This window comes from Solea senegalensis, linkage group LG16 (assembly GCF_019176455.1).
Source record: "Solea senegalensis isolate Sse05_10M linkage group LG16, IFAPA_SoseM_1, whole genome shotgun sequence".
Classification (NCBI taxonomy): Eukaryota; Metazoa; Chordata; class Actinopteri; order Pleuronectiformes; family Soleidae; genus Solea; species Solea senegalensis.
Genome location: NC_058036.1, coordinates 17,753,092 through 17,776,955, shown reverse-complemented (window position 1 = coordinate 17,776,955; position 23,864 = coordinate 17,753,092). Strand labels below are relative to the sequence as shown.

General features: G+C 46.0%; 1 protein-coding gene across 1 annotated transcript in view; it reads right to left on the bottom strand.

Moving 5' to 3' along the window:
* Positions 1–23,864, bottom strand: part of LOC122783036 (latent-transforming growth factor beta-binding protein 2-like) — an 85,288-nt gene that overhangs the window by 4,838 nt on the left and 56,586 nt on the right. Inside the window, exons 15-38 of the mRNA XM_044047673.1 lie at positions 22,122–22,247; positions 20,929–21,060; positions 20,625–20,744; positions 20,285–20,404; positions 18,297–18,416; positions 18,015–18,137; positions 17,753–17,878; positions 17,146–17,271; positions 16,929–17,054; positions 16,667–16,792; positions 16,111–16,236; positions 15,090–15,215; positions 14,810–14,929; positions 14,594–14,719; positions 13,056–13,178; positions 12,321–12,449; positions 5,107–5,235; positions 3,934–4,068; positions 2,116–2,319; positions 1,929–2,021; positions 1,544–1,672; positions 677–817; positions 371–544; positions 17–286 (exon numbers count right to left, since the gene is read on the bottom strand). Of these exons, the coding sequence (XP_043903608.1) occupies positions 17–286; positions 371–544; positions 677–817; positions 1,544–1,672; positions 1,929–2,021; positions 2,116–2,319; positions 3,934–4,068; positions 5,107–5,235; positions 12,321–12,449; positions 13,056–13,178; positions 14,594–14,719; positions 14,810–14,929; positions 15,090–15,215; positions 16,111–16,236; positions 16,667–16,792; positions 16,929–17,054; positions 17,146–17,271; positions 17,753–17,878; positions 18,015–18,137; positions 18,297–18,416; positions 20,285–20,404; positions 20,625–20,744; positions 20,929–21,060; positions 22,122–22,247 (3,270 nt within the window). The remainder of the gene's footprint in view (positions 1–16; positions 287–370; positions 545–676; positions 818–1,543; positions 1,673–1,928; positions 2,022–2,115; positions 2,320–3,933; positions 4,069–5,106; positions 5,236–12,320; positions 12,450–13,055; positions 13,179–14,593; positions 14,720–14,809; positions 14,930–15,089; positions 15,216–16,110; positions 16,237–16,666; positions 16,793–16,928; positions 17,055–17,145; positions 17,272–17,752; positions 17,879–18,014; positions 18,138–18,296; positions 18,417–20,284; positions 20,405–20,624; positions 20,745–20,928; positions 21,061–22,121; positions 22,248–23,864) is intronic.

Genomic DNA, 23,864 nt, shown 5'->3' with positions numbered 1-23,864 from the left:
ACCACCAGATACCCACCAGGATAAGAATCCACTGGCCGTGGCTGTGGGTCCTCTGGTCGTGTGATGGGAACCCGGACAGGAGGCTGCTGAACGCTGTAGTCATTGTCATTGAAGAGCGGAACGCTTTCAGGAATGTCATAGTTTCCTGTGCGGCTGCCATAGACGTCCCAGTACGGAGGAGGGAAAGACTCATCAGGCCCCTCAGGACCGTACTCATACCCTTGATGCTCCCGCAGGCTGTCTGACCCCCCTCTCCGTGGCAGGTTGCACATGACTGCATAGTCATCTGGACACAACATTGATGGGTCAATACAAAGACAATTATGAAAAAAACAGAATCAGCTCTGTGTATGTGCATACTGCTTCCCACCAGAGTCTCTTCTGGGACAGAAGGCACACTGTCCACTCCAGGCGACTCCGTACAGGCAGCAGCACTCAGTGTATGTAGTTCTGCGTCCCAGAAGAGGTTCTGCACACACATTGTCTCCCTCCAGGGTCTGCCAGCAAATATCCATGTGCACATCGTGATCGGGCTCAAGAGTGTCTTGGAGACAGAACGAGAGGGGATTCAAGAAGGTGAGTTATATGTAAAAGAAAAAAAACAACAACAAAAATGCTGAATTGCTTTGTTTGTTTTTAACTAAAGATAATTTGTGTGTGTCTGTGTGTGTCACACCTTCTGTGGCGTTGACGCTAATGCAGCGCCGCCGCGTGCCGTCCAACACTAAAGGCGGGCTGCAGAAGCAGTTGAACGACCCGGCTGTGTTCACACAGGCTCCGTTCTCACAGGTATTCTCGAATTTACACTCATCGTAGTCTGTAATTATGTGGAGAGGCACACCATCGGTAACAGATTGTGACATTTTTCACACACACTATACTGGATATTGTATTAAAAATAACACTTTAGATTAGGGAACACATATTCACAATTAATTAGTTGCTTATTAGCATGCAAATTTGTAACATATTGGCTCTTATTTTGTCATTATTAAGTACTTATTAATGCATTATTAATAGTTTTCCCTCAATAACTTCAGAATTATTGCTTGTATATGACAATCTCAATATGCTTTGCTTAGTATGGACTTTATAAGGTGGTAGTATCACAAGAATAGGAAAAGGAGGCAACTTTAGATTAGGGAATATGTGTTGGTTAATAAGTGTTCAACTACTGGTGTCACAAAGACTTAATTTACAGTTATTTGGACACTATTAACACGTGTAGTTGTGTGTTTTGTTATGTAAGAACAGACCATATTCATTAGGTGTTAAGGTACTACTAGATACTACCACCTTATAAAGTCAATAGCAAAGCAAATTGAGATCATAAGTCATATACAACAACTTCCTTCCTTACTTCTAATAAGCAATAATTCTATTATTGAACTATCAATCTATTTATTGAGGGGAAACTCTTAGTTAATGGCTTACTGGTTGTATAATGAGGTACTTAATAATGACTAATTATAATAAGTAACTTATTTGCATGCTAATAAGCAAGTAATTAACGGTGAATATGTGTGTTACCGCCGTTTCTTACCCACACACTCGAGCCGGATGTTGTCATAGTAGAAGCCAGAGCGACAGTAGCAGGTGTAAGTGGAGAAGAGATTCGAGCACTTCCCGTTCTTACAAATGTCTGATCCAAACATCTCACACTCGTTTGCATCTGGGGGGAGGGGGGGACAGAGACAGAAGACTCACATTAGTCATGAAAGAGAAACAACTCTGCTCCAAAAACTCTGGCACCCTTCCTGCAATGTCATTCATTACACGTACAAGAAGCTGCCACACACTAATTACAGTTATTAGTGAGGTATGCAGGTGTCTCATTAGGCTTTGGCCTTGTACAAATGGTGAGTCTGGCTTCAAAAGTAACGGACATTGCAGTTATAAGTAAAACACGTCTATGAAAGTGACAGTACCTATGTAAGGGTGCTGTCCGCCCAGAATCTGTGTGGAGGAGACAGAAACCGGCAACAGTCCACTGCCATGAGGGCACAACTGGTTATAATCATCTGGAAAACAGGAAATTGCAGCATTAGTGAAATCCAAAAAATCATTATAATAGAATAAAAAAAGCCCAAAGGTCTCTTCACAGTGTGAGCGTACCTTTTCCTGGAACAGGACAGCCATGAATCTCACAGTTGTCCCCCCAGCCGGCCCCCACCGTGCAGCAGCACTCCTGCTTGGTGGTGTTGTGCGACAGGACGTTGTCGCAGAAGTTGGCGTCGTTCAAGTTGTAGTAGCACTCCTTTCTCTCCTCGCCTGAGGCGGCGAACGGTGGAACCATGGCGGGATGTTTCAGGTCAGCGTCTGCGGTGGATACAGAAAAGAGTTCAGCTCGGGGAGGTCAAAGGTCATGGGGTTGCTTCAAGAGATGCTACATTCAGATGACAAGGGTTAGGGTTAGTGTCCACAAATACCATCAACTAGAGCTGAAACGATTCAGCCATTATTAATCGATTACTAAATGAACCAAATATCAACTATTTTGATAATCAATTAATCGGTTTGAATACGAGTATTTTCTTCATTTCTTTGCTCTGGATAACAAAGAAATCATTAAACGTTAATCATTTTGGTTTGCGGACAAAACAAGACATTTGAGATCATCATCATCTCCAGGTTTGACGATCACCGATCAACATTTTTACATTTTTAAAGGTTTTCTGATATTTTATGGACAATTAATCGAGAAAATAATCGACAGATTGAAAATAATCGTTAGTTGCAGCTCTACCGTCGTCAAAAATGTTGTTCTTATTTATGTCACATGGCAGAATTCCTATATATGTGATCTAGGACCACATACTGAAGTGACACAGATCTGCATGTAGCCTGTACAGTCACATACTGTAGACCTTGTTCATATCTGGTATTAACACCCGTCGTCGGTGATCTGATCGCATGTTGAGGATCGACTGATCACACCTGGTGTTAAAGCAAAAGACACTGTGTGATGATCGGGGTTAATACTGAACATACGAGCGCCAGAGTATAATGCTCAGGAATGTGTCCACAGGCCAACTCAAACCACCTCTGAATGTGGTTTTTAGAATCGGATCTGAGGACACATTGTGTTTGAACGGGGTCACATCATCACACATCCATCAGCGTGTCCTCATGCCTCCAGCAGGTAGCGCATTGCCCACGCCTGCCACTGCTGAGCCTGCTCATTTGTCCACAGGCAGGGGCTCAGGCATTTTACCCTTAAGCTGGCGGCTTAGCCAAATGGAAACACTGGCATGTGAGTCAACACACCATTCACTCTCACATGATTGATTAACACACGTCAAAAGCAAACAGTGGAATGTGGCAAAAAGGTACACAAAGGCATAGCTGGGGTTTAGTGCCCAGGCAGGAGAAAAAACATCCCCGCTGAGGGCGCGCCGCTGCGATAATGTAAATACATCCAATTTGTGCACACGTACGCCCATCGAACTGGACATGCGATGCTATTTCCATGACACTTCTGTGATTTAGAAATTGCAGTAATGTGCATATCTAACATGTGCACTTAACATGTCGATTTAGGACTGAAGAGAGCAGTGTGTCTTTAGTGCTTAATGCCAATAGCTACACCTTATCCTTGTTTGTCTTGGTGGGGAAATGGGGATACAGTAACAGCCTTCGGGCATTTGCTTGGTTCCACTGGAGGAGTTACTCCATCAATTGTCCAAGGGATTAGGCTAATACAAATTTTTGTAGGCAACCCACCCAACCATAATTCGAGCTTAAAAAATAAATGGAAACAGCCAGGTCAAAAGATACTCTAAGAGACATGGAACAGTTTATGTCCACCTCGTCACCCTTGTTGTTTGGATAATGAGAGACGGCTCATTAGAACAGGGAAAACTCCGTCTCCCAGTGATGGGACGGAGAATTAAGTCCTGTGAGTCACTGGGAGCGCTGGTCCTGCTCTATTACCCAGAGAGCGGCACTGGCTGGTGAAGGGATCAAATTCCTCATTGTCGTTGGGGCAGATGCACAGGAAGCTGCCGTCGGCGTTCTCACACAGGGCCTCACCGCACAGCGCCAAGCTCATCTCGCACTCGTTCATGTCTGAGAAAGACGGGAGAGGTGGACGCAAAGGTCAGTGAAAGAGCAGGAACGGCACAGGCATGAAATAACCGCAAAAAGTAGTAGAAAGCCAATACTGACTGGAGTTCTGTTTCATGTATATTGTAAAATCTATCAAATGAGAACGAGTCAAACTTTCTTCTCTATGATAAATTGGGACGACCGACAGCTCAATGTTAATCCTGAACTATTCTGGTGCACTGATGATGACAGAGTGGAATGGATGTTTAAATCACATGCATGTGCAGTAAGTTGTGTCTAAAGCCTGGAAAAAAAAACCCTCAGGAAGTTTAATATTACGTGTAATTAACGTTCTGCTGTGGCTTACTGGTGTGTATTTCTAAATAATGGTGTCCTGTAAGCCCATTTGGGCTTATTCTCTATACAAATTAAAGTAAACCAATAGAAAAATCAATCAATTATTCAAAGTCGGACAATCCGCAGTAAAAATGGCCATTAAGTTTTACACGAAAAGATTTTTTTTAATCTACCAAAACCACTACTTACTTGGATGGATAGTGGTAACAATAAACTGGACATACACTGTGCGATTTTCAGATTATTTTGAGCTGATTTTTCCACCCATGCGACTATTTTTGGGATTTCGCGTGTTATGCATCGTGTAGCATGCACGGATTAACCCCCCACCCCCTTATAATTTTGGTCGGCCCCCCCCTTCATGAGGTCATCGCATCCGAGCATGGGGCCGCATAGCGTGCGCACGTAAATCATCGCGTGCGATATAGTCGTCGGAGGTTTACAATATTCCCAGCTTTGCACAGAGAGGAAGACATACAGTAAATAATCCTGAGTTTATCTGCTCATCAATCAATCAACATTTGTCGCTGTTGTATTGTATGCGACTCAACTGGATTAAACGTTGTAACTCAATATTCCGTCTCTTTGGACAACAGTATTGTTGTGTTGCCAACAGGCGACTTCAGGCTTTTGGCCACACAGACAACACTGGTCCTTTTTAGCTCTTGGCTGTTGAATATTTATTGAAGAGCAGTCACACACCGACACATCGGGTCAAATCTCCGGGCGGGTTGGTGTAGCCTTGGTAACACTGGCAGTGGAAGGAGCCATCTGTGTTCTCGCAGAAGCCGTGGGTCCCACAGATGGTTTCGTTGACGCACTCATCAATATCTGCGAGGCCGGAGAGGAGGAGAGGAGGAGAGAGGAGAGGAGGAGAGAGCGCAGCGTCAACATTTACAGTGTCACTCAAGAACAATACAATCCAAACTGGCTCAGTAAACACAAGCGCTGCTAAACACGGCGACCTTACAATAACAACAGAAATCATCTCTGTCAAAACATGTTGGGACACAGCGCACTGATTACACAATCCATTAAGAGGCTTTTCAAACTGTGCTGTTTGTCAATGAATTCGCCGAGAGACGCCAAAGGAGCGTTCCTGGGTGAAGAGGCGAGGACGTGTGCAAAAGGTACCGCGCGGAGGATTTGAACAGCCGGTATCCGCCAAGACGCTTCCGGGAGCTGAGGTTTGTCATGCAGCGGTTTTTGACAGGGCTCTGGCAGGAAGTGCTTTTCGACTCAAAATGTTAAAAATGTGTTTGGCATCGGCCGCAGGTGTCCGTATGAAAAGACTTGATTTTAGGCCCAAAAAGGAAGTTAGCGGCGTAATTACATCTGGCAGGTGGCAGCCCATAGTAGGTCCTTCTTTACATGGTAATAAATCATAAAACAAGTTGAATAAAAGCAGCGGACGAGTGCCGCTATATGTCAGTGTGCACGTACGGGGGGAGTGAGAGAGAGAGAGAGAGAGACGCCGGACCGTGAAGCGGCGCTGCTGATTCTCCACCGCTCTCCTGACTGAAGGCAACATTTGTTAGCAATTTCTGACATACATGTTTTTGTATTTCTTGGCATGTGAAATAGGCCAAAGAGTGAAGGGCATGTCTGATTATAATTATTCAAAAAACAGTTGCATGGATTTGTCCTCTGGTCAGTTGCTCTTGGTCCCCGTCGGTGTTTTTTGGACGCGTCGCTGTCGGGTTTTGAGTCTCGGACCTTGCCTCTCCCCGCTCACCTGCTCACCTGTTCTCCATAACATCACTGGCTCGCTCCTGTACACGCCGCTCTGTTTCCACTCGCTCGCTGCCAGATTGTCTTTGTGCCATGTGCGTTAGCTTTCCATGACTTTGTTCTTTGCCTCCCTCCCTTTCTATCCTGTTCAAGTTTTTGGACCTTGCCTTGTCTTTTTGAATTTGGCTGATCCCGATCCCTTTGTCCTTCTATTTGACTGTATACGTTTTTGTTTTTATTCAATTCTTTTAACATCTACCTCATCGAGCTCTTGGGTCTATCTTCTGAAAAGACGTGGCGAGTTACTGCGGCATAACTAATGTTTTTTAGGATTCCCTGAATTGTATATTTTAGTGAATGTTTACGCGTTCTAAATAATAAACAGACCGAAGACAAAATGGCACATTCATCTGTTTCAAACACAAAAAAAATTTATGAAAATGTATGATGTATGTCTTAAATTGCTAATGTTCAACAGTTCATTTTATCCCTTTACGTTTAGACAATGAAAATAAAGTCATTAAAAAGAAGTCAGACTCAAACCGGAGTCGCTGCTTGCATATTTTTGTAAGTCATTAAGTCTGGAGTATAACAACCCATCATCCGATACGCACGGCGCTGATGACACGCCGGTCTGTTTTGTGCTAAACACGATCTGATTGTTGAGTTTTTCATTTCATAACAACCCCCGCCGTTCAGACTTTCCACGACTGCTGACTCACTGCGAGTTTTAGAAAAAAACGTGGAAAAATGCTGATAATTACAACAACAAACCCAATTGAATATTTGAATGACAACATTTGAAAAGCCCCATCCGAGGGTACCTCAGAGGTTTCAAAACAAAGTGACGCAGTACCATTCATGGCTTTTATTTTTCCCCTCACTCAAAAAGTTGCTGTAAAAAAAAAAAAAGGGAAAGGAAAGGAAAGAAAAGGCCATAGAGACCACAATCTATTGGGTTCGAACAGAGCTCTTGGCCACCGTCCCGTCTCTCCCTCCGACTCGGAGAACTTTCTCAGGCTTGCTGAGAGGAGATAGCCCTCTGTCAGTGTTCCTGTCCTGACTTGGCCACTGCTCGACAAATGCCTCAGGGGTCAAAGATGGGGACTCCCACAAGCTAATAAAACTGCCGAGACAAAAATTGCCCTTGTTGTTTTGTGCAGAAAATGCCTAAAAGGGGCCAAAATTGCACGAATGGACGAACAGTGGGCTCGTATGGCAGCGGGATAACCGAGGGGAGCGCGCGCTGGAAACCACCGAGCCGCCGGACGAGCATTTTTGCAGCTGAGACGTGAGATGGTGAGATAAGTGCAGAAGCAGCGCATTCTTTTATCCTCTCATGTGTGACATCACGTCATTGCAAATACACACATTCCAAACAAGACGTGTTGTTTTGCAGAGTATAAAGTGAAGGGGCGCTGTTGTCCGCGTTCGAGTGCAGTCAGGGAATGTTGGCATGGCAGCGAGCGCCAGCTGTGAAGTCTGGGGAAGAAGGCGACGAAAGCTCGACGCTTAATATATGACACGATCGATGTCTGCGAGCCGTTTCTTCATTCATGTGTAACGTGGAACAAAATCTGTTTGCAAAACACATGTTGTGATGAGACGCAATCAAAGAACCAAAGTATCGTCCCGGGGAGGAATGAGCGCATCCAGACCAAAACTATTTTGAATGGCCTTCGTTTCTTTGCGGGAGTTGACTCTCCCGATGGTGTTTGAGTGGCAGCGTTTCAGGAGCGACGCTACTCGAGCTGAGTCCGCTAATGGTTTGTGGGGGGAAAAGACGGATAACACAGGATGAGATAACTCCTTTAAGAGCTTGTCTTACACCAGCAGGACATGGGATTGCCTCTCTTAGTCTTTCCATGCAGTCATCGCTTACATTAGGTCACATGCAGAGCTGTGAAGTGCCAACGGGGGGAAGAGCTGAGGCACTTAAGAGGGACGAGGTGAAGAAGGGGGGACCCAGGCTTGGTGTTGTGACCCAAGATGCCCTGATTCCTGGATCCAGTGATGCAGGAGTTGGGGATGGTGGAGGGGTTAAACGTGGGTCTCTGTGCCATGAACATATCAGGAATCACCAAACTCACACGATCCGTCACCGTAACTCAGCGGTTCAGACGATATACTGTTTTAATAATTCTCATCATGTGTGTGTGAGGTGAGTAGAGCTGAAACCATTAGTAATCGATTACTAAATGAATCGACAACTATTTTGATAATCGATTATTTTTTGATAATCAAAGCTTTTTTCCTATTGCTTAAGCTTCTTAAATGTGAGTATTTTCTTCATTTCTTTGCTCTGGAGAACAAAGAAATCATTCAAAGTGAATCATTTTGGTTTGTGAACAAAACAGGACATTTGAGAACATCATTATTTCCAGGTTTGACGAACACCAATCAACATTTTTTAAGGTTTTCTGATATTAATCGAGAAATAATTGACAGATTAATCACTTTTTGACCCAGACCTCCCGTCATGGTCACCTTTCCCACGTTACTTTGGACGAGGACGAGACGAAGGCGTTTGCTTTCGGTGAGACATATTTTTGTGCTTTAGCTGATGTTCTATAGAACCACAGTCTGCCCTGGAATAAGTACAATGTCAACCTGTCGCGCTGTGTGTGTGTGTGTGTGTGCACTTGTAGGAAAAAGCATCACCATATATCACACACACACACACACACACACACACGGTAAAGTCTTTAGATTTTTGGCAAGAGTGTGATCGCAGGCAATTTCCTCCCTTGGGGCAAATCTTATTAAAGACATAGTCATAGCTTGAGGAAATTTATCAGCACTATTTTTGACTTGCAGCTAAAAACAATGACCTGGGAACAGGACACTTGTATCCTTTGTATAGTATCATGGCAAAGTTGAGCGCCGTCGCCGACTGACGTGCTGCTCCGGGAAAACAAAACGTGTTTTTCCCCTTTTGTGTCACGGCCTCTAAATCTAAACGAGTGCCGCGCGCGCGGAGCCAAAGACAACCGCTGCCCACTGAAGGCCGGTGAGTAAAAATAAAACAACGCCCCTCCACAGAAACGGCAAATTACAGTGTCTGGCCTCTTCTTAAATATTTGATGATTTTAACAAGCAGACAAAAATGGCCCCAGAGTAATTGAGTTCCCCTCCCTGGACTTTTATTGGGGTGACGGCAACATCTCCCGCAACTTCCCCATCGCGAGGTGGAACAAGCCACTATTGTGTGCAGTGTCGGGGCTTCTGTGGGTGAGAGGACTTGGCTCTCGAACGGGGGCAGTGAGTCAGTGGCGCGCTGTGTGTGTGTATCTGTTTTAGGGTCTAGTGAAAACACAAACAGCCAGTGGCGTCACACCACGGCAACAGATGCGGTCAAAACCTCCGTAACCAACTAACCAGAAAACGAGGCGCCATTATTTTAGCACATCTACGGATTCCATCACGCTCGGCGGGAAATATCGCGGAAAAGGTAACATATAGCACATCAGTGGCAAGTCTTTGGCCCCTAACGCTGTTCAGGGACATATATTTCAGTAACACACTGATATACAAACTGCTTTGACTCTGAAGGAGCGGAGGGGAACAGCTGCTTTCAATCGGCCCTTATCGCACTGCAGGCCCTCGCACACTTCACTTAATGCCAGACAGACAACATCATAAAGCGGTGGATCGGGGTGGCGGGGGGTTTGATGGAGAGTGGAGGACGTCCAATCTGTCACTGATCTGTGCTGCTGTGGCGGCAGCGGCGCACTCGCCCCTGATATCCATCTGTTAATATTCCAACGAAAACTCTGAGAGCTGCACCGTACACTGAGTACATGTGTACGAGCGTTACAGTTCCTGGTTCCTCTGCTCCAACACACACACACACACACACACACAGACAATCGCCCACAGCTTCCAGCTCCAGTCCAACAAATCATTCCAATGTGATGCTCTCAGACTGCTTCTCCCCAACCCCCACCCCTGCCTGTCACTCTCTGATGACTGTTTGGATCACGTCTTAATAAGAAGAAAAATATTTGGCTTCTTGTTTTCGTCTCCCATAAACCAAGCTTGTTGTTTTACGGCGCTGTAACAGCAACATCGACGAGCAACAGCAAATAAAGAACAACGTTTGGCAACAAACCGTGTCAATACCGGCCCAAGGTGTCGTACGCTGCCAGTAAACACACAGTGAGCTCCATGTATTCTCGGGGCCGTGGAGATGTGTCTGTTGTTGCTGGCCTGTTGTTGGTCCAGATGTAGTAAAAGTAACAGACCCGGCCAGTCAACCTGTGTGACTGAGCTCCTCCACGGGGAGCGCAAAGAGGCGGGGGACCATATCAGCGCGCCTGCCAATCTCTTCCCCACTCAAAAGGTGAACAGCCGTGATCGGGTTCCACCCTTTGGCAGAGACACAGGGTTTCCTCCGTGCGCTCTGTTGTCGGGAGAATGAGACCACTATCGGCTGCTTCGGTGAGAGCGACCCTGCTTTTTTTTTTGCCTAAAGTGCCCCAATTTCAGGGGCCACTTCTCCTCATCTCCTCTGTGATCTCTGGTGTAGGAGGATTACGAGCACCTGATATCTTCGGGACTCACATTGGCCTCTTTGTGTCTGCGTGCCAAACAGATGCCACGGAGAAAGAATACGTGGCGCGGTGTGAGTGGATTCGAGGCCACTTTCTTCTATCGCTGCTGAACATTAGCGCCGGAAAAGTGAACACATTAATCGTTATTGCGGTTTATGTCAAAGAAATTAACCCTTAGAGCGTTTTTTTCTTTCCTTTTTTTCATAAAAATGAACCAAGCAAACTTTGTACTGTGACGTATTTCACAAATCTCACAAATTCAATCCGATTTCAAACATTTTGAGTACTTTTTGCTCAGGTGTGCTTATAGAGTTGATGACAGATAGTTTTTATCCATCAGATTTCCTAGGTTGTGCTGAAAAAAGGATATAAGACACTCTATATGGCACATTCTTAAGTTTTAACATAGTAATGGACAAAAGCAGCCACAATTCTCTGTGTTCTAAGGGTTAATACAGCTGCATTTTGTTTACTCCCTGTGACAGCTAACCTTTGACCCCAATTGCCACTGCAACACAGAATATGAAGCCACTGTGTACAGTACTTGTGCACCTACTCTGGTGAAAGAACATCCCACTTTTGTCCGACTAAACAGTTAAAAACTGTCGTCAAAACAAATAGATTAGGTATCGGATGATACCACTTTTTTGTGTCCAATACCAATACCGATATCACAAACTCGAGTATCTACAGATACTGATATTATTCCGATACAGTGATTTTAGATCTTAGGGGTGGAGTGGCTCAGTGGTTAAGACCGGTACCCTGTGTGCGAAAGACATCATGGTCGCAAGTTCGATTCCACCCCTGGCTGATTGTACTCAATTCCATTGTAAGTCGCTTTGGATAAAAGCGTCTGCTTAATGCCATGTAATGTAATGTAATGTAAATTTCGGAACTATGTAGCAGTTAACAGCACAATTGTGCCGAGTCATTTCAAAGACATCATTCCCCAACTGTGTAACAAATATTGTTCACCCAGAAACAGCACAAACATGACTCAGCTTAAATGCTGAATCTAAAATAGATTGAATCATATAGCACTGGATGCTCAAGCACGGCTCGTCGCTCTTGCTTAGAAAGTTGTTAAGTTTCCCCCCGAGTTTCCCCTAAACTGCTGACCAGGAAGCTGTGAACCCGGATGCCAACTTCAGCGCCGCTACAGACTCCAAACACTAATGAACTTAAATCTCTTATTGTTTTTTTACATGCTTTTATAGTGATGTGTAAGCGTTCTCTGGAGCAGAATGAGGGAGAGATTATCAGAAAGTGGAGGATGTAATGCTGCAGGTCTGGAATAATATCCGCTCCGGCTGTTATTATACTTGTTTAAAGGCACCCAGGGGTATTTTTTTTTTCCCGCTCAGTCTCTGTGGATTTAAAATACTCATTGAATCGTTTTGAGAAAAATTGTACCTTCTTGTAAATTCTTGTAGATACTTTTAACGGCAAGTAGTAGTTTAGGTGTTCTTTAAACATAAAGATGCTGTTAAACAACATTTAAAACTGATGCATTGGATTATGTGAAAGACTGAAGTAACTTAGGTTCCATATTTGCCTATTTGTTTTTTTAATACAACTGTGTTTTAGTCCTTTTTTGCACTAACCACGACATGTGTTTTGACCACTCACCGCAGTCTTTTGTGTCCTCATCTCCGAGGCCAGGCTGGCAGCCCATGAAACACCGGTAGGAGCCAATGGTGTTCTCGCATCGCCAGGTACCACAGACCGTGCTTCCAAACTCCTTGCACTCGTCCTTGTCTGTGAGAAGAGGGAGATTGTTGGTTAGTGACAGACAAACAGAGGCACAAATGCAACCACATGTGCAATCAGACACTAACACAGATGCGCGCACCCCCGCACACACACGTATTATTCCCTATTCTGCTTCCAGTGTAATGGCTGCAGAGCGGGAGTTGTTGGCCGGGAGGCCTGCGGTGGAGCTGTCCTCAGCAAACGCAGCAGGCATAAAGAAGTGGCCAAGACAAATATTATCACAGCAACCAAAGAACTTGTGAAGGAGCTTAAGAGAGACGTTTCGGGGGAGAGAAACACCTCCAGCTCACAATGGGGTCATTCATGCTTCCCTTGAGGCGAGAGGGAGTTTCAGGCCACGTTATCCAGGCACCCTTCAGTCCTGGAACCCACGGAGGACAACCTCTAAGCCAGGTTTGGACACTTCCACCGGAGCCCAGTCGTGACTGCGTCTATAGATCCATCACAGCCAGCCGAGCCATACCTGTTACGCTTAAGCCTCAGTGTAGAGACAATCAATCAGTGCGCTGGTTTACTTTAACAGAGGAGAAGTTATGTCACTATGACATCATAACCACACATTAAAAAAGGGGAAGGTTGAATCTGTCTCACCTTCACAGTCGGCCTTGTCCGCGTTGAACTTGAACCCCGTCTCACACAAGCACAGGAACGAGCCGTCGGTGTTGAGACACTGGCCGCGGATGCACACGTCGTCTTTACTGCATTCGTCCACGTCTGACAACAGAGGAGCAGACGCGTGAATGAAAAGATGGTCGATGGTCGCTAAATATCCCCATTTATCCGCCCGCCTTAATTAAATCCACAGGAAAACACCGCCGCAGAAAAATCATTTGTAATCAAGCGCTCGTCTGAGCGCGAGACGCATTGGTCAGTTGGAGCGTTTACTGGCACGCTGGCAAACGAGAGACGGAGAAGAAATAAAGCATTACGACATATAATTGTACAGTAATTGGCCTCGGGGTAAAAAGGTCAAAAATAATCAGAGCTTCCTTCCTTTCCCAGTCTTTGATTATCAGGTGAATCTTTCATGAACGACAAGGTACACAGCCAAAACCCCTAACCCTGTGACTGGAGTTATTTGAAGGACTCAAAGGACGAAGTTTTCTCTTGGAGGAGAGGTGAAACATCTTCATCTTAACTTGTCCTTGGTCAAGGCCAAGCATCGATTCAGTCTCACCCGACTTAACTTACCTTTTCCATCCCCATAAACCCATACGTCCTAATCCTCCCCTCACCTCCCTCTTCATGCTCACATCAGAGGGCTCTGGCTTATATTGTGTCAGCGGCGCTACACACACATTGGCAGACTGCGAGAAAATAACACACGACAACCGCTGATTTATGAGATAATTAAGAGTCCGATGTTTGTGGTGGCACGGTGGGCAGTTTGCTAAGAGCCAGCGGATGATATCAGGCACTCTGAGGCTAATGTCTCGGTGGAAGGTTTGTCCCACTGCGAGGCGTGACCTACATCCTCAGGTACTTACATCCCGTCCTGAGTGGACAAATTCAGGATATCATTTGATCAGATGACTAAAAACTAGGTCTGACCCCACCCCCTTGCCTCATACCTGACCTTACCTGCACCCTATCACGACAGGACATTTCCCTGGCAGACAATCCTCTGTTGACTTAACTTCACCTCTTGCTCACAGCACCCACCAGAAATAACAGCGCTCCAGTTCTGACGTCCTCGTCAAAATTGTTTTCGCGTATTTTGACAGCAAGCGTTACAGCTTGTTGAAAATAAAATTCTCCCCTTTTTCGCCGATGATTGTGCTACATTTCCTTTTTTTTTTCCACCCTCGCTGTGACCGGGCGGAATCGCTGGGTGCGGCTGGAATAACATCAAACTGATGTCGGCGCTGAGAGCGAAGAAAAAGAGCCGAGACGGTTGATGAGGCCATGGCCCATTACACGGAGCGTCTGGCTTGAGCGGGCCATGTCAGGGGTCCCGGGGCCGGGGGTTTCGGCACACAGAGCGGTGCGGCGAGGACACATCTGTTACGCCGGCGTCTACACTGAATGACGGAACTTGAGAAAACAGGACTGGAGCAATATCCGCTCGAAAGCGCGATGACGTTATGACCGGCCGTCTCCTGTGTCCGTGCTGCGGTGCGTTACTCTACCTTGGCAGCCGCTTCTCCCGTTGATGGTGGTGTATCCATCGGGGCAGATGCATGAATAAGAGCCTTCAGTGTTCACACAGTCTCCTTCCCCGCAGATCCCCGCAACAGTGAGGCACTCGTCGATATCTGTCACACACACATGCATGCAGCTGTGTCAAAGTGCCAGCATGAGGTAAGCCACAGGAAAATGGCGAACCACTAATGGTTACATTTTACCTCTGCAGTGTGTTCCGTCCGTCAGCTCCAGTCCAATGGGGCACGAGCAGCTGTAGGAACCGGCGGTGTTGTCGCACTGGCCTCCGAGACACACGCCGGCGTCCTCGCATTCATTCACATCTGCAGTTAAACACACACACACATGAGCATGACACACTCTCAGAGAAGCTGTAAGTGTTCACAGCGGACATGTCAGAAAAGTCCTGCATCATCAATCCGATCTGGACCGCAACAGCCACTGTGGATGTCAGTGACCACGAGACAAAGGGAGAAGCTGTACCTTCACACGAGAGCCCACTGGGTGCCACTGTGAAGCCTGGATCGCAGGCCATGCAGGAGTAGGAGCCCTCCAAGTTTGTGCAAACACCCGTGGGGCAAACACCTGGAGTCTGGCACTCGTCGACGTCTGAAGATGAGGGGAAGAGAACGTCAAATAAGACAAAGAGGATGAAAAAAAACACAAAGACTGAGAGAGATTTATCTTTAAAGTTTTCCAACCAAGCAAAAGGCACCACTGTTAAGCCTCCTTTATTAGACTGCACTGACAGTGTTTTATTAAAAAGGGTAGAGAGATAAGTATGCAGAATGGTCACTCAATCCAAAACAGCAAGCTATTACAGGTGGCAGATAATGACTGTGTCCACAAACGCTGGAGAATTCCTCGAGATGGCACAGATTGTGTTTCTCATGGAGAAAATAGTGCGGGCCATTGTGAAGTGATCGAGGCTGCTTTGTTTTGCCTTTGGGGGTGAACGGAGCGAGTTCAGCGGGGCGAGCTCGCTGCTGCACGCGGAAGGCAGGGGGATTGGCTGAGTCCATTTCAGACTCAGCCCTTAATATTTTCCATGGCATCAGACACAGCCATTAAAATCCTATCTGAGGCCGACTTGGACGCCGGCTTGTTTTGTAAAAGGCTTTTTTTTCCCAGCGCACAGGACACATGTCGGTGGGGGATCTTCCTCTGCAGCCCGCTGCACACTTCCATTCAAAAACACGCCATATATATATATTTATACATATATATATATATATGACTAACTGAGGTCACGTTTGAATCCATTTAAATAATCATTCCTGCGCCGCTTCCCATGAAGTCATGACAGATCTAACCTCCCCGGATTCATCAAAGCAGCCGTTTATCTGCGTCGATCTCATAAATCAACGTCACGACAAATTACCGGAGCACATCTGTCATCGTGTTGTAGGTATGAGACAGTTTCACAGCAGTCTACTGACACTTCAAATGTCCACCTTAGGGCCAAAGATACATCGAACTATAAATACAGTCGTCGTCGTCTTACCTTCGCAGCCGTAGCCGTCCGCAGTCAGTTGCGTGCCGGGGTCACAGCTCCTGCAGGTGTAAGACCCGGGGGAGTTGAAGCACAGCTGGCCGTGGCACGCGTTCGCCGCCGAGCACTCGTCCACATCTGGACACAGATACGCAGACATATCACGATGGGAGATTATCATCTCTGACTCCAGATAAATAAATAAATGAATAAATACAGGGCGCCAGATGTAATCAGTTAGATCGATAATCACTGGGGCAAGGAATCACAAATGTCAACACCTCAGTTCAACTATCCGCGGGACATTCGCCTGACATCATCGTGTTCTATTTGAGGCCTGTTTTTTTGCCGTGTTGAGCAAGGATTAAACGTGCGTGGTGCCAAAGGCCCTCGCAGCCCGGGATCCAGCTATGATGTGATGTCTAGAAGAAGTATTTTTGGGGATTTTGCACACAGATGAGGGGGCTTTCGGTCCGGGCTGTCACACCTGAAGCTGTTTACACACAAACTGAACCAGCTGGGAAACTTGCTGAATACTAAAAGCGCGATCCACAGACACGAGTCTCACCGTCGCATCGCTGCCCATCCTCGGAGACGGCGAAACCAGGCTGACAGTTGATACACGTGAAGGAACCCTCTGTGTTTGTACATGTTCCCTGGGGGCATGTAATGGCCAGCGCGCACTCATCAATATCTGGAGTGAGACACACACACACACACACACAGGAATGAGACGTCTCCGCTGCCAAGCTGCACAGCAACAAGATCTGCGAGCCTGGATTGAAGATAAATGTCGTGTCACGCGGGGACGCTGCGTTAAATAAACCAACCTTCGCATAACTCGCCGTCATATGAGACTCTGTAGCCTGTCGGGCAGCTCTCACAGGTGTAGGAGCCCTCAGAGTTTAGACAGATCCCATTGGAGCAGGTAGACAGAGACTGGCACTCGTCAACATCTGAGTGAAAAATCAAAAAAAATTAAAAAAGCACCATCAGGACTGAATATTTGAAGGTAATTTGCAGGAAAAACCTGGAGCCTGGATTTACCTTCACACCTCTGCCGGTCTTGAGATACCATGTAGCCTGTCTTACACCTGGTGCAGGTGTAGGATCCTTGCGTGTTGGCACACACGCCACCTTGGCACAGGTCGCCCTGCGCACACTCATCCACATCTGAAAAACAGGAGGGCCGAATCTAATTTACCACCACTGCAAATCTGACTGGATCAGGATCAAAATACAATTGTTTTCCACCAGCATTTTACTTAAGATATACGGTATTTGTACATGTTTTAACCCTTAGTGGTACCCAGGGTAATATACGGACATCCTGGGGGTCTGTGTGCTTACAGGTCACATGTTCAGGCTTTAAAAAATTATGTGTTGTTAAGGTAAATTTATGATGGTTGTGATATAAAATAGCAAAAATTGTGTCAAGAAGTCACAAAAAAGACATGTTTTTCTTCAGTTTTTGATCATAAAAACGAGCCGAGTGAACTGTGTTCTAAATTAGGATTAATTAATCCAACAAATTTACTACCCCTGTCACAATTTATACTGTGAACAGGCTTTCCCATGCATAAAAAGTGGGTCACATGTAAAAGAAAGGTCGGGGAACCATTGGCGTGACTCGTCACACGCGCACATTTCATACCTTCACATCTAAGTCCGTCAGCAGACGGTCCAAAGCCGTGCCTGCAGTTCTGGCACGTGTGAGAACCCGCCGTGTTGATGCAGATTCCTGAAGGGCACACGTTACCAGTTGCGCACTCGTTGACATCTGACAAAAAAAAAAAAGAAAAAAGAAATCATTTTCAGACGCTATCTTGTTGTCGTGACAGCTCGACGAGGAGCCGGGGAGTGCGATGATGTGATTAGTTACACCCAAGAGCCCCCTCAGATAATCCTTTGCAGACCTTCGCATGCTTTGCTGTCTGAGGTGACTCGGTAACCATGGTCACAGATGCATTTGTGGGTGCCGTCCAGATTGACACAGCGGCCGTGGAGACACATTCCCGGGAGCACGCACTCGTCCACATCTGGAGGGGGGGGGGAAGATACAGAGGGGAAGAGGAGGTGGGCCTCAGAAGATAGAACTACTTTCTCTTTGTTTTTATAAACCTTCAAAGCTTCTGCAGTAGCGCTGGAGAGAAGTGTTCACGGGGTGAGTTGTTAATAAAGTTGTGACTGACGTTTACCTTGGCAGATGTTGTCCTGTGTGAGTTTGTAGCCGTGGAAACAGTTGCACCTATAGGAGCCCTCGGTGTTGACACACCTACCGCTGCCACACGCTGTTTGGTTCAAGCACTCGTTCACATCTGTGGGACAGAAGGGATCAGAATGTGATTTGGTTTATTTTTTGGGTGAAAAGCAGCGTGCAGCTGAGGAAAGAAACGATCAAACCGTCTGTGGTGGCGAAAACGGAAACAGAAAATTAAAAAAATAAGTGTTGTATGCGCATAATTCAGCAGTAAAAATTTAAAAAAAGAGGACACAATCCCAACGTAATTAGAGAGCAGAATTCCTGCGAACAGCAGCCATTAAATTACATCAGTGCAAAGACCCAAACCTCATTCATGAAGGCTTTTTTTTTTACTGCTTGCAGCAGTGGCTGTCTTTTCCACTCCATGAGTCAGAACGGTTGACCCAGGGATTATGTGGAAAACCTCAGGCAGAAATAATGTTTTATAGTGGAAATGATCAAGTGTTAACAAAGGTTTCACGACGTTGTAGAGGAGAAGACGTTCACTGAGCAAGGGAACAGGACGAAATGGATCGTCTAAAGCAGAGGTGGAGAGGTGGACGGCACCGGTAGAGGCGACAGAGACAACAGAAACAGCGACTTTGCACAGTGAAAATACAGCGGGAGTGCACCACACGCCGGTGGGCACGGCCAGACATCTGTCAGTGTGGCCGAATCGCTTTGTTTCTGCAATTATCCGGCATCTCTCAAGCATTCACGATAGGCCTCGACAGGGGGAACGGAGCTGTTTTCTCTATCACACCGGCAATAAGGCTTATCCGCGATTTGGCCAATTAGGAACAACCTACTGAGCGATGGTCAATTGACTGGAGGAAACGGCGCAGACCACAGATGTGTACTGCGGGACTGTGAGTGCTTCACGGGTGATGTTCGCAGAGACAATATTTGCCTGCAGCGTTATCCCTCGTTTGCAGAGTTACAGCTCAATATTGAAAAAAAAAAAAAAAATACTAATGACAAAACAGAGGAGAGCTGAAATGCTGTTTTCTTTGGACGCCGAGGAAAGTCGCGAAAACCTTAAATGAGGGCATCGGCTGTCAGACTCGCCGAGCGTGACAGCTGATTATGAAGAATTCCAAGCAAAGTTAATTTCCCCTCTTTTCAATCCTCATTTGGTCTCTTTAAGGTTTCCACATTCGGGAGCCTCCCCCCCCTTTCAGGAGCTTAGGTTTCCAAACAAATTAGTGGGGCGCAAGGTCTTAAAGAGGGGGATGTGGTAAGTAACACCAGGCGGGCTGTTATGTAACAGTGGCAGCAACACACACACTGAGAGTTTTTACAGTGGACCGTGATGACACTGCAGGACAAATATGTGTTTTTGTGGAAGGCCTCTTTGCAGACTTTAACCGGCCATCTGACCCGCTTACGTCCCCCTAAGTCCACTCACCTCGTTCTGCCGGCGATAATAAAAGCCGCGCTGGCCTCAGCGGGACCCGGGAGCACAGTGGCCAGCGCTCTCTGACAATAGCACAGTGTTTGCTCAAGGCCGCGGCCAACAGAAAATATTTGGACTCTCCCAAATTGAAGTATTACAAACAATCTTTTCACGAGGGGCCAGTGATATCAAAAAGAGCAGCAATAACACAGCGAATGTGGTTCAACAAGGTTGGGGATATTCAGAGGCTGAGGGGTCCACGCAGTCACTGAGTCCACGCTGGACGTGAATAGCAACATAAATGTCCCCCTGAAGTACCAAATGCAATTTATTCAATGTCATTTGGTGCACAACAGAAGCCCGAGTGTCCCTAATTCAACTCGTGCTATTAGGTTAAGTTTACTGCGTTGCGGGCGCATGTAAACGTTAACCTAATACAGGAAGCTTTTGCAGCGTAAGAGGGAAAGACGGCATCATTTCCCTGCAGTGGTTAGAAAAGGCCCTGAGGAGTTTGGGCAGTGGTGGTGCTGCTGCCGGGGTTGCCTTACCCACACATCTGTCACTGACAGGGCTGAAGCCCGGGCCACAGGCCTGGCACTGGAAAGAGCCGAGAGTGTTGACGCAGACGCCGCCGGGACACGGGCTGGGATCTCTGCACTCGTCTATATCTGGGCGGGACAGTGAAGTAAAGGAAGCATCGTTTGAATTACACGCATGGAACAAAGTGGGCGTGTGTTCCCGAAAAATGCTGACAAACACACACAAAAAAAAAAAACAAGTGTTCTGTTACAGAGGTTTGGCCACGATTGTGCGCTTACTTCAACTTCAACAGTGTGAGTCGGTGCTTGTGTGTGTGTGTGTGTGTGTGTGTGTGTGTGCGCTTGTCACCTTCGCATAGGCCTCTCCAAGACTTGGCGTAGCCACTGTTGCATTCACAGGAGTAAGATCCCTCTGTGTTGACGCATCTGCCGTGCTGGCACTTGCCGGGCATGCTGCACTCGTTAATGTCTGAAAACCAAGGAGAGGAGAACAGAAGGTGACCATTGTGTCCCACCGCTTTAATAAGGCAAGGACATTTCTCAAATGAAGAGCGCTGACGGACGAGGCCTCGCGGTGCACCGACGCGGCGTCAGAGAGCAAAACGGCAGCCTTTCAGCGCTCGGCGACTGGAGTCTCTTGCTGTGGGACTCACCTTGACAGAACTTCCTGTTCTGGGTGATGACCTGGCTGTAGCCGCTGTGGCACTGACAGGTGTAGGACCCGTAGTTGTTTATGCAGCGGCCTCTCCCTTCGCACGGGTCGTCCTCGTCGCACTCGTCCACGTCTGCGACGGGAGACAGAGGAAGACGGTATGAAGACGGAGGAGGAGGGCAGATGAAGCGGGACATCACAAAGCTTGATTTATTTATTTTTTTTTAAAAAAAGCTCCTGACTCAACCGGGGTGGAGCTGAGGCTCAAGGTCATGACCTTCACTGTGAGGTAAGGAATCACAGCAGCTGTGGCAGCTTTTTGGACGGCACATACGCTGTTGTAAGGCATCGTACGGAAGAGGATTAGGGCCACACGGGAAAAAATATTTGAGTTCAGAAATTCTGAGTTTATTCTCAGAATCCTGACTTTATTCTCAGAATCCTGACTTTATTCTCAGAATCCTGACTTTAAACTAAGAATTTCTGACTTTATTCTCAGAATCCTGACTTTATTCTCAGAATCCTGACTTTAAACTAAGAATTTCTGACTTTATTCTCAGAATCCTGACTTAATTCTCAGAATCCTGACTTTATTCTCAGAATCCTGACTTTAAACTAAGAATTTCTGACTTTATTCTCAGAACTGACTTTAAACTAAGAATTTCTGACTTTATTCTCAGAATCCTGACTTAATTCTCAGAATCCTGACTTTATTCTCAGAATCCTGACTTTAAACTAAGAATTTCTGACTTTATTCTCAGAATCCTGACTTTATTCTCAGAATTTCTGACTATAAACTAAGAATTTCTGACTTAATTCTGAGAATTTCTGATTTAATTCTGAGAATTTCTGACTTAATTCTCAGAATCCTGACTTTATTCTTAGAATTTCTGACTTCAAACTAAGAATTTCTGACTTTAAACTAAGAATTTCTGACTTAATTCTGAGAATTTCTGACTTTATTCTCAGAATTCTGACTTTATTCTTAACTCAAATATGTTTTTCCTGTGTGGCCCTAATCCTCTTCCGTGGCATTGTGATCACAGATCAACATAAACACAGTTCTCGTGCTGAATAATTGCCTGCACTTGTCCTCTTCTGTGAGTTGTGTGTGTGTGTTCCCCCGCCCCCCCCAGTGTCAAACCACTACCCCAATCTCACCCCGACTTCCTCTCTCACCCACTTTTTTCTTACCGATGCAGTTGGTCTGCAGTGCACTGAGCTTGAATCCGGGCTCACACTGGCAGGTGTAACCAGTCTGCACAGGAACACATTTCCCATGACCACAAATGGTCGGCGTGGTGATACACTTGTCACTACCTGATAATAAAAACAAAACATATGTGCACATTACAACATGTTTTCTTTTCTTTTGACATGACAGACGCTGTAAAGTATTACACGTCCTGCGCGGGAACCCATCTTGCTCTTTTATAAGGGATGTGGTTCCTGGATGAGAGGACAGGTTTTTTTTACAGTGTTCTCGCGCTAACAGGTGGCGTGGCGCGCTGACAACGGGGTCAACAAGAAACAGGTCACGCACAGTAGAGCCTGACGTTAGTTTTGCTCTTGTGTTTCTCCGTCCAAATGGACTGTGGTAAAACAAAGACACCCCCTCTGTGTGACTTAGGACAAAAATATAAGATTACTATTAATTCTCCTCACTTCTCTCTCTCTCTCATTCACGCTGTTCGTCCTCCATTACTCATAAATCTGGCCTCTGTCCACTCAGGATAACTTCCCTTTCCAAGAGGCACACACTGCACAGTCAAGCCAACTTGGCTTCAAGAAAAGGGGTCAAATAAAAGAATAATATTATAAGCTATCCCGAGCTTAACTATGGGTCAGCATGCAGTAATGCCCCATGAGATACACCACTGTCTTCCAGCAGCTGACACGGAGCATGAAAAATGAAACGTGAAAGAACAGCTTCATACTGAACACATGCCTTTAGGTTTGTGTCCGGTGCAACGATATGAAATGAAATTGTGGATATTGTCTTGCCTGTGTTTGATTTTATGACTTTTAAACACTTTGAGAGTGCTTTATAAATAATTATTATTGGTTTGGATGCTGTACACTTGATTTTATTGTTTATTGGATTGAAAATCTTTGTGCATCTATAATACAAATTTTCATCAATCAAACATTTTTGGTGCTCACGGTAATTTAGTACCTTATGCCTTGTACTATGCGTGACATCGCCAGACTGCCAGCCACTGATTGGTCAGAGTGACGTCACAGGAAGAGACGTCCGACACGAGACTCAAGCCGAACAATGCCGAATTGTAGCTCAGTTAAAAAGACTTAAGAATCCTAAAAAGCGTGGGTTTATCTCCAACATTTACCAGAGAAATGTCTAAAATCTCAATATTTTACAGTGGAGTCTGGTGTATTCAGCCGCATTTGCTCTGTTCATGGAGGAAGTGGTGAACAAATAGATTTAATTAACTGATTCCAATGATTCTATACTGTAATGGAAACACGACCTAAACCGTGCCGTGCCGTGTGGAGGCGAGTCGAGCTGGGACCACAGGTGGAAAAGGGGCTTTAGAGACCATATACTGTATAATGTTGCATATACTTTTTCAGGAGAGTCAAGGTTCGGTCTCGACTTTGGAGAATAATGAGCCGGAGGAGTTTCCTTTTCTTTCAATAACACAATGTTACAGAGCGGAGAGTCAAACACACGACACGAGAGTCATTTACAGGCCATTTACTGTAGTGTTTATGTGTCTTTTTTATAGGCCGCGGACAAGGAAATGTTTGCTTGTTAACGCAGTTTGGCATGTGGGAACTGGGGACTTTGACTTTTGCCCACTGCCAAAGCACGTTATTCTGTGGAAGCAGACGAGCTTGTAGGGTTATCGAGAATGTCGCCAGTTTTTGGAGAGACGATGACCACAATTGCACAATTGACCGAGAGCGTTCTTACAA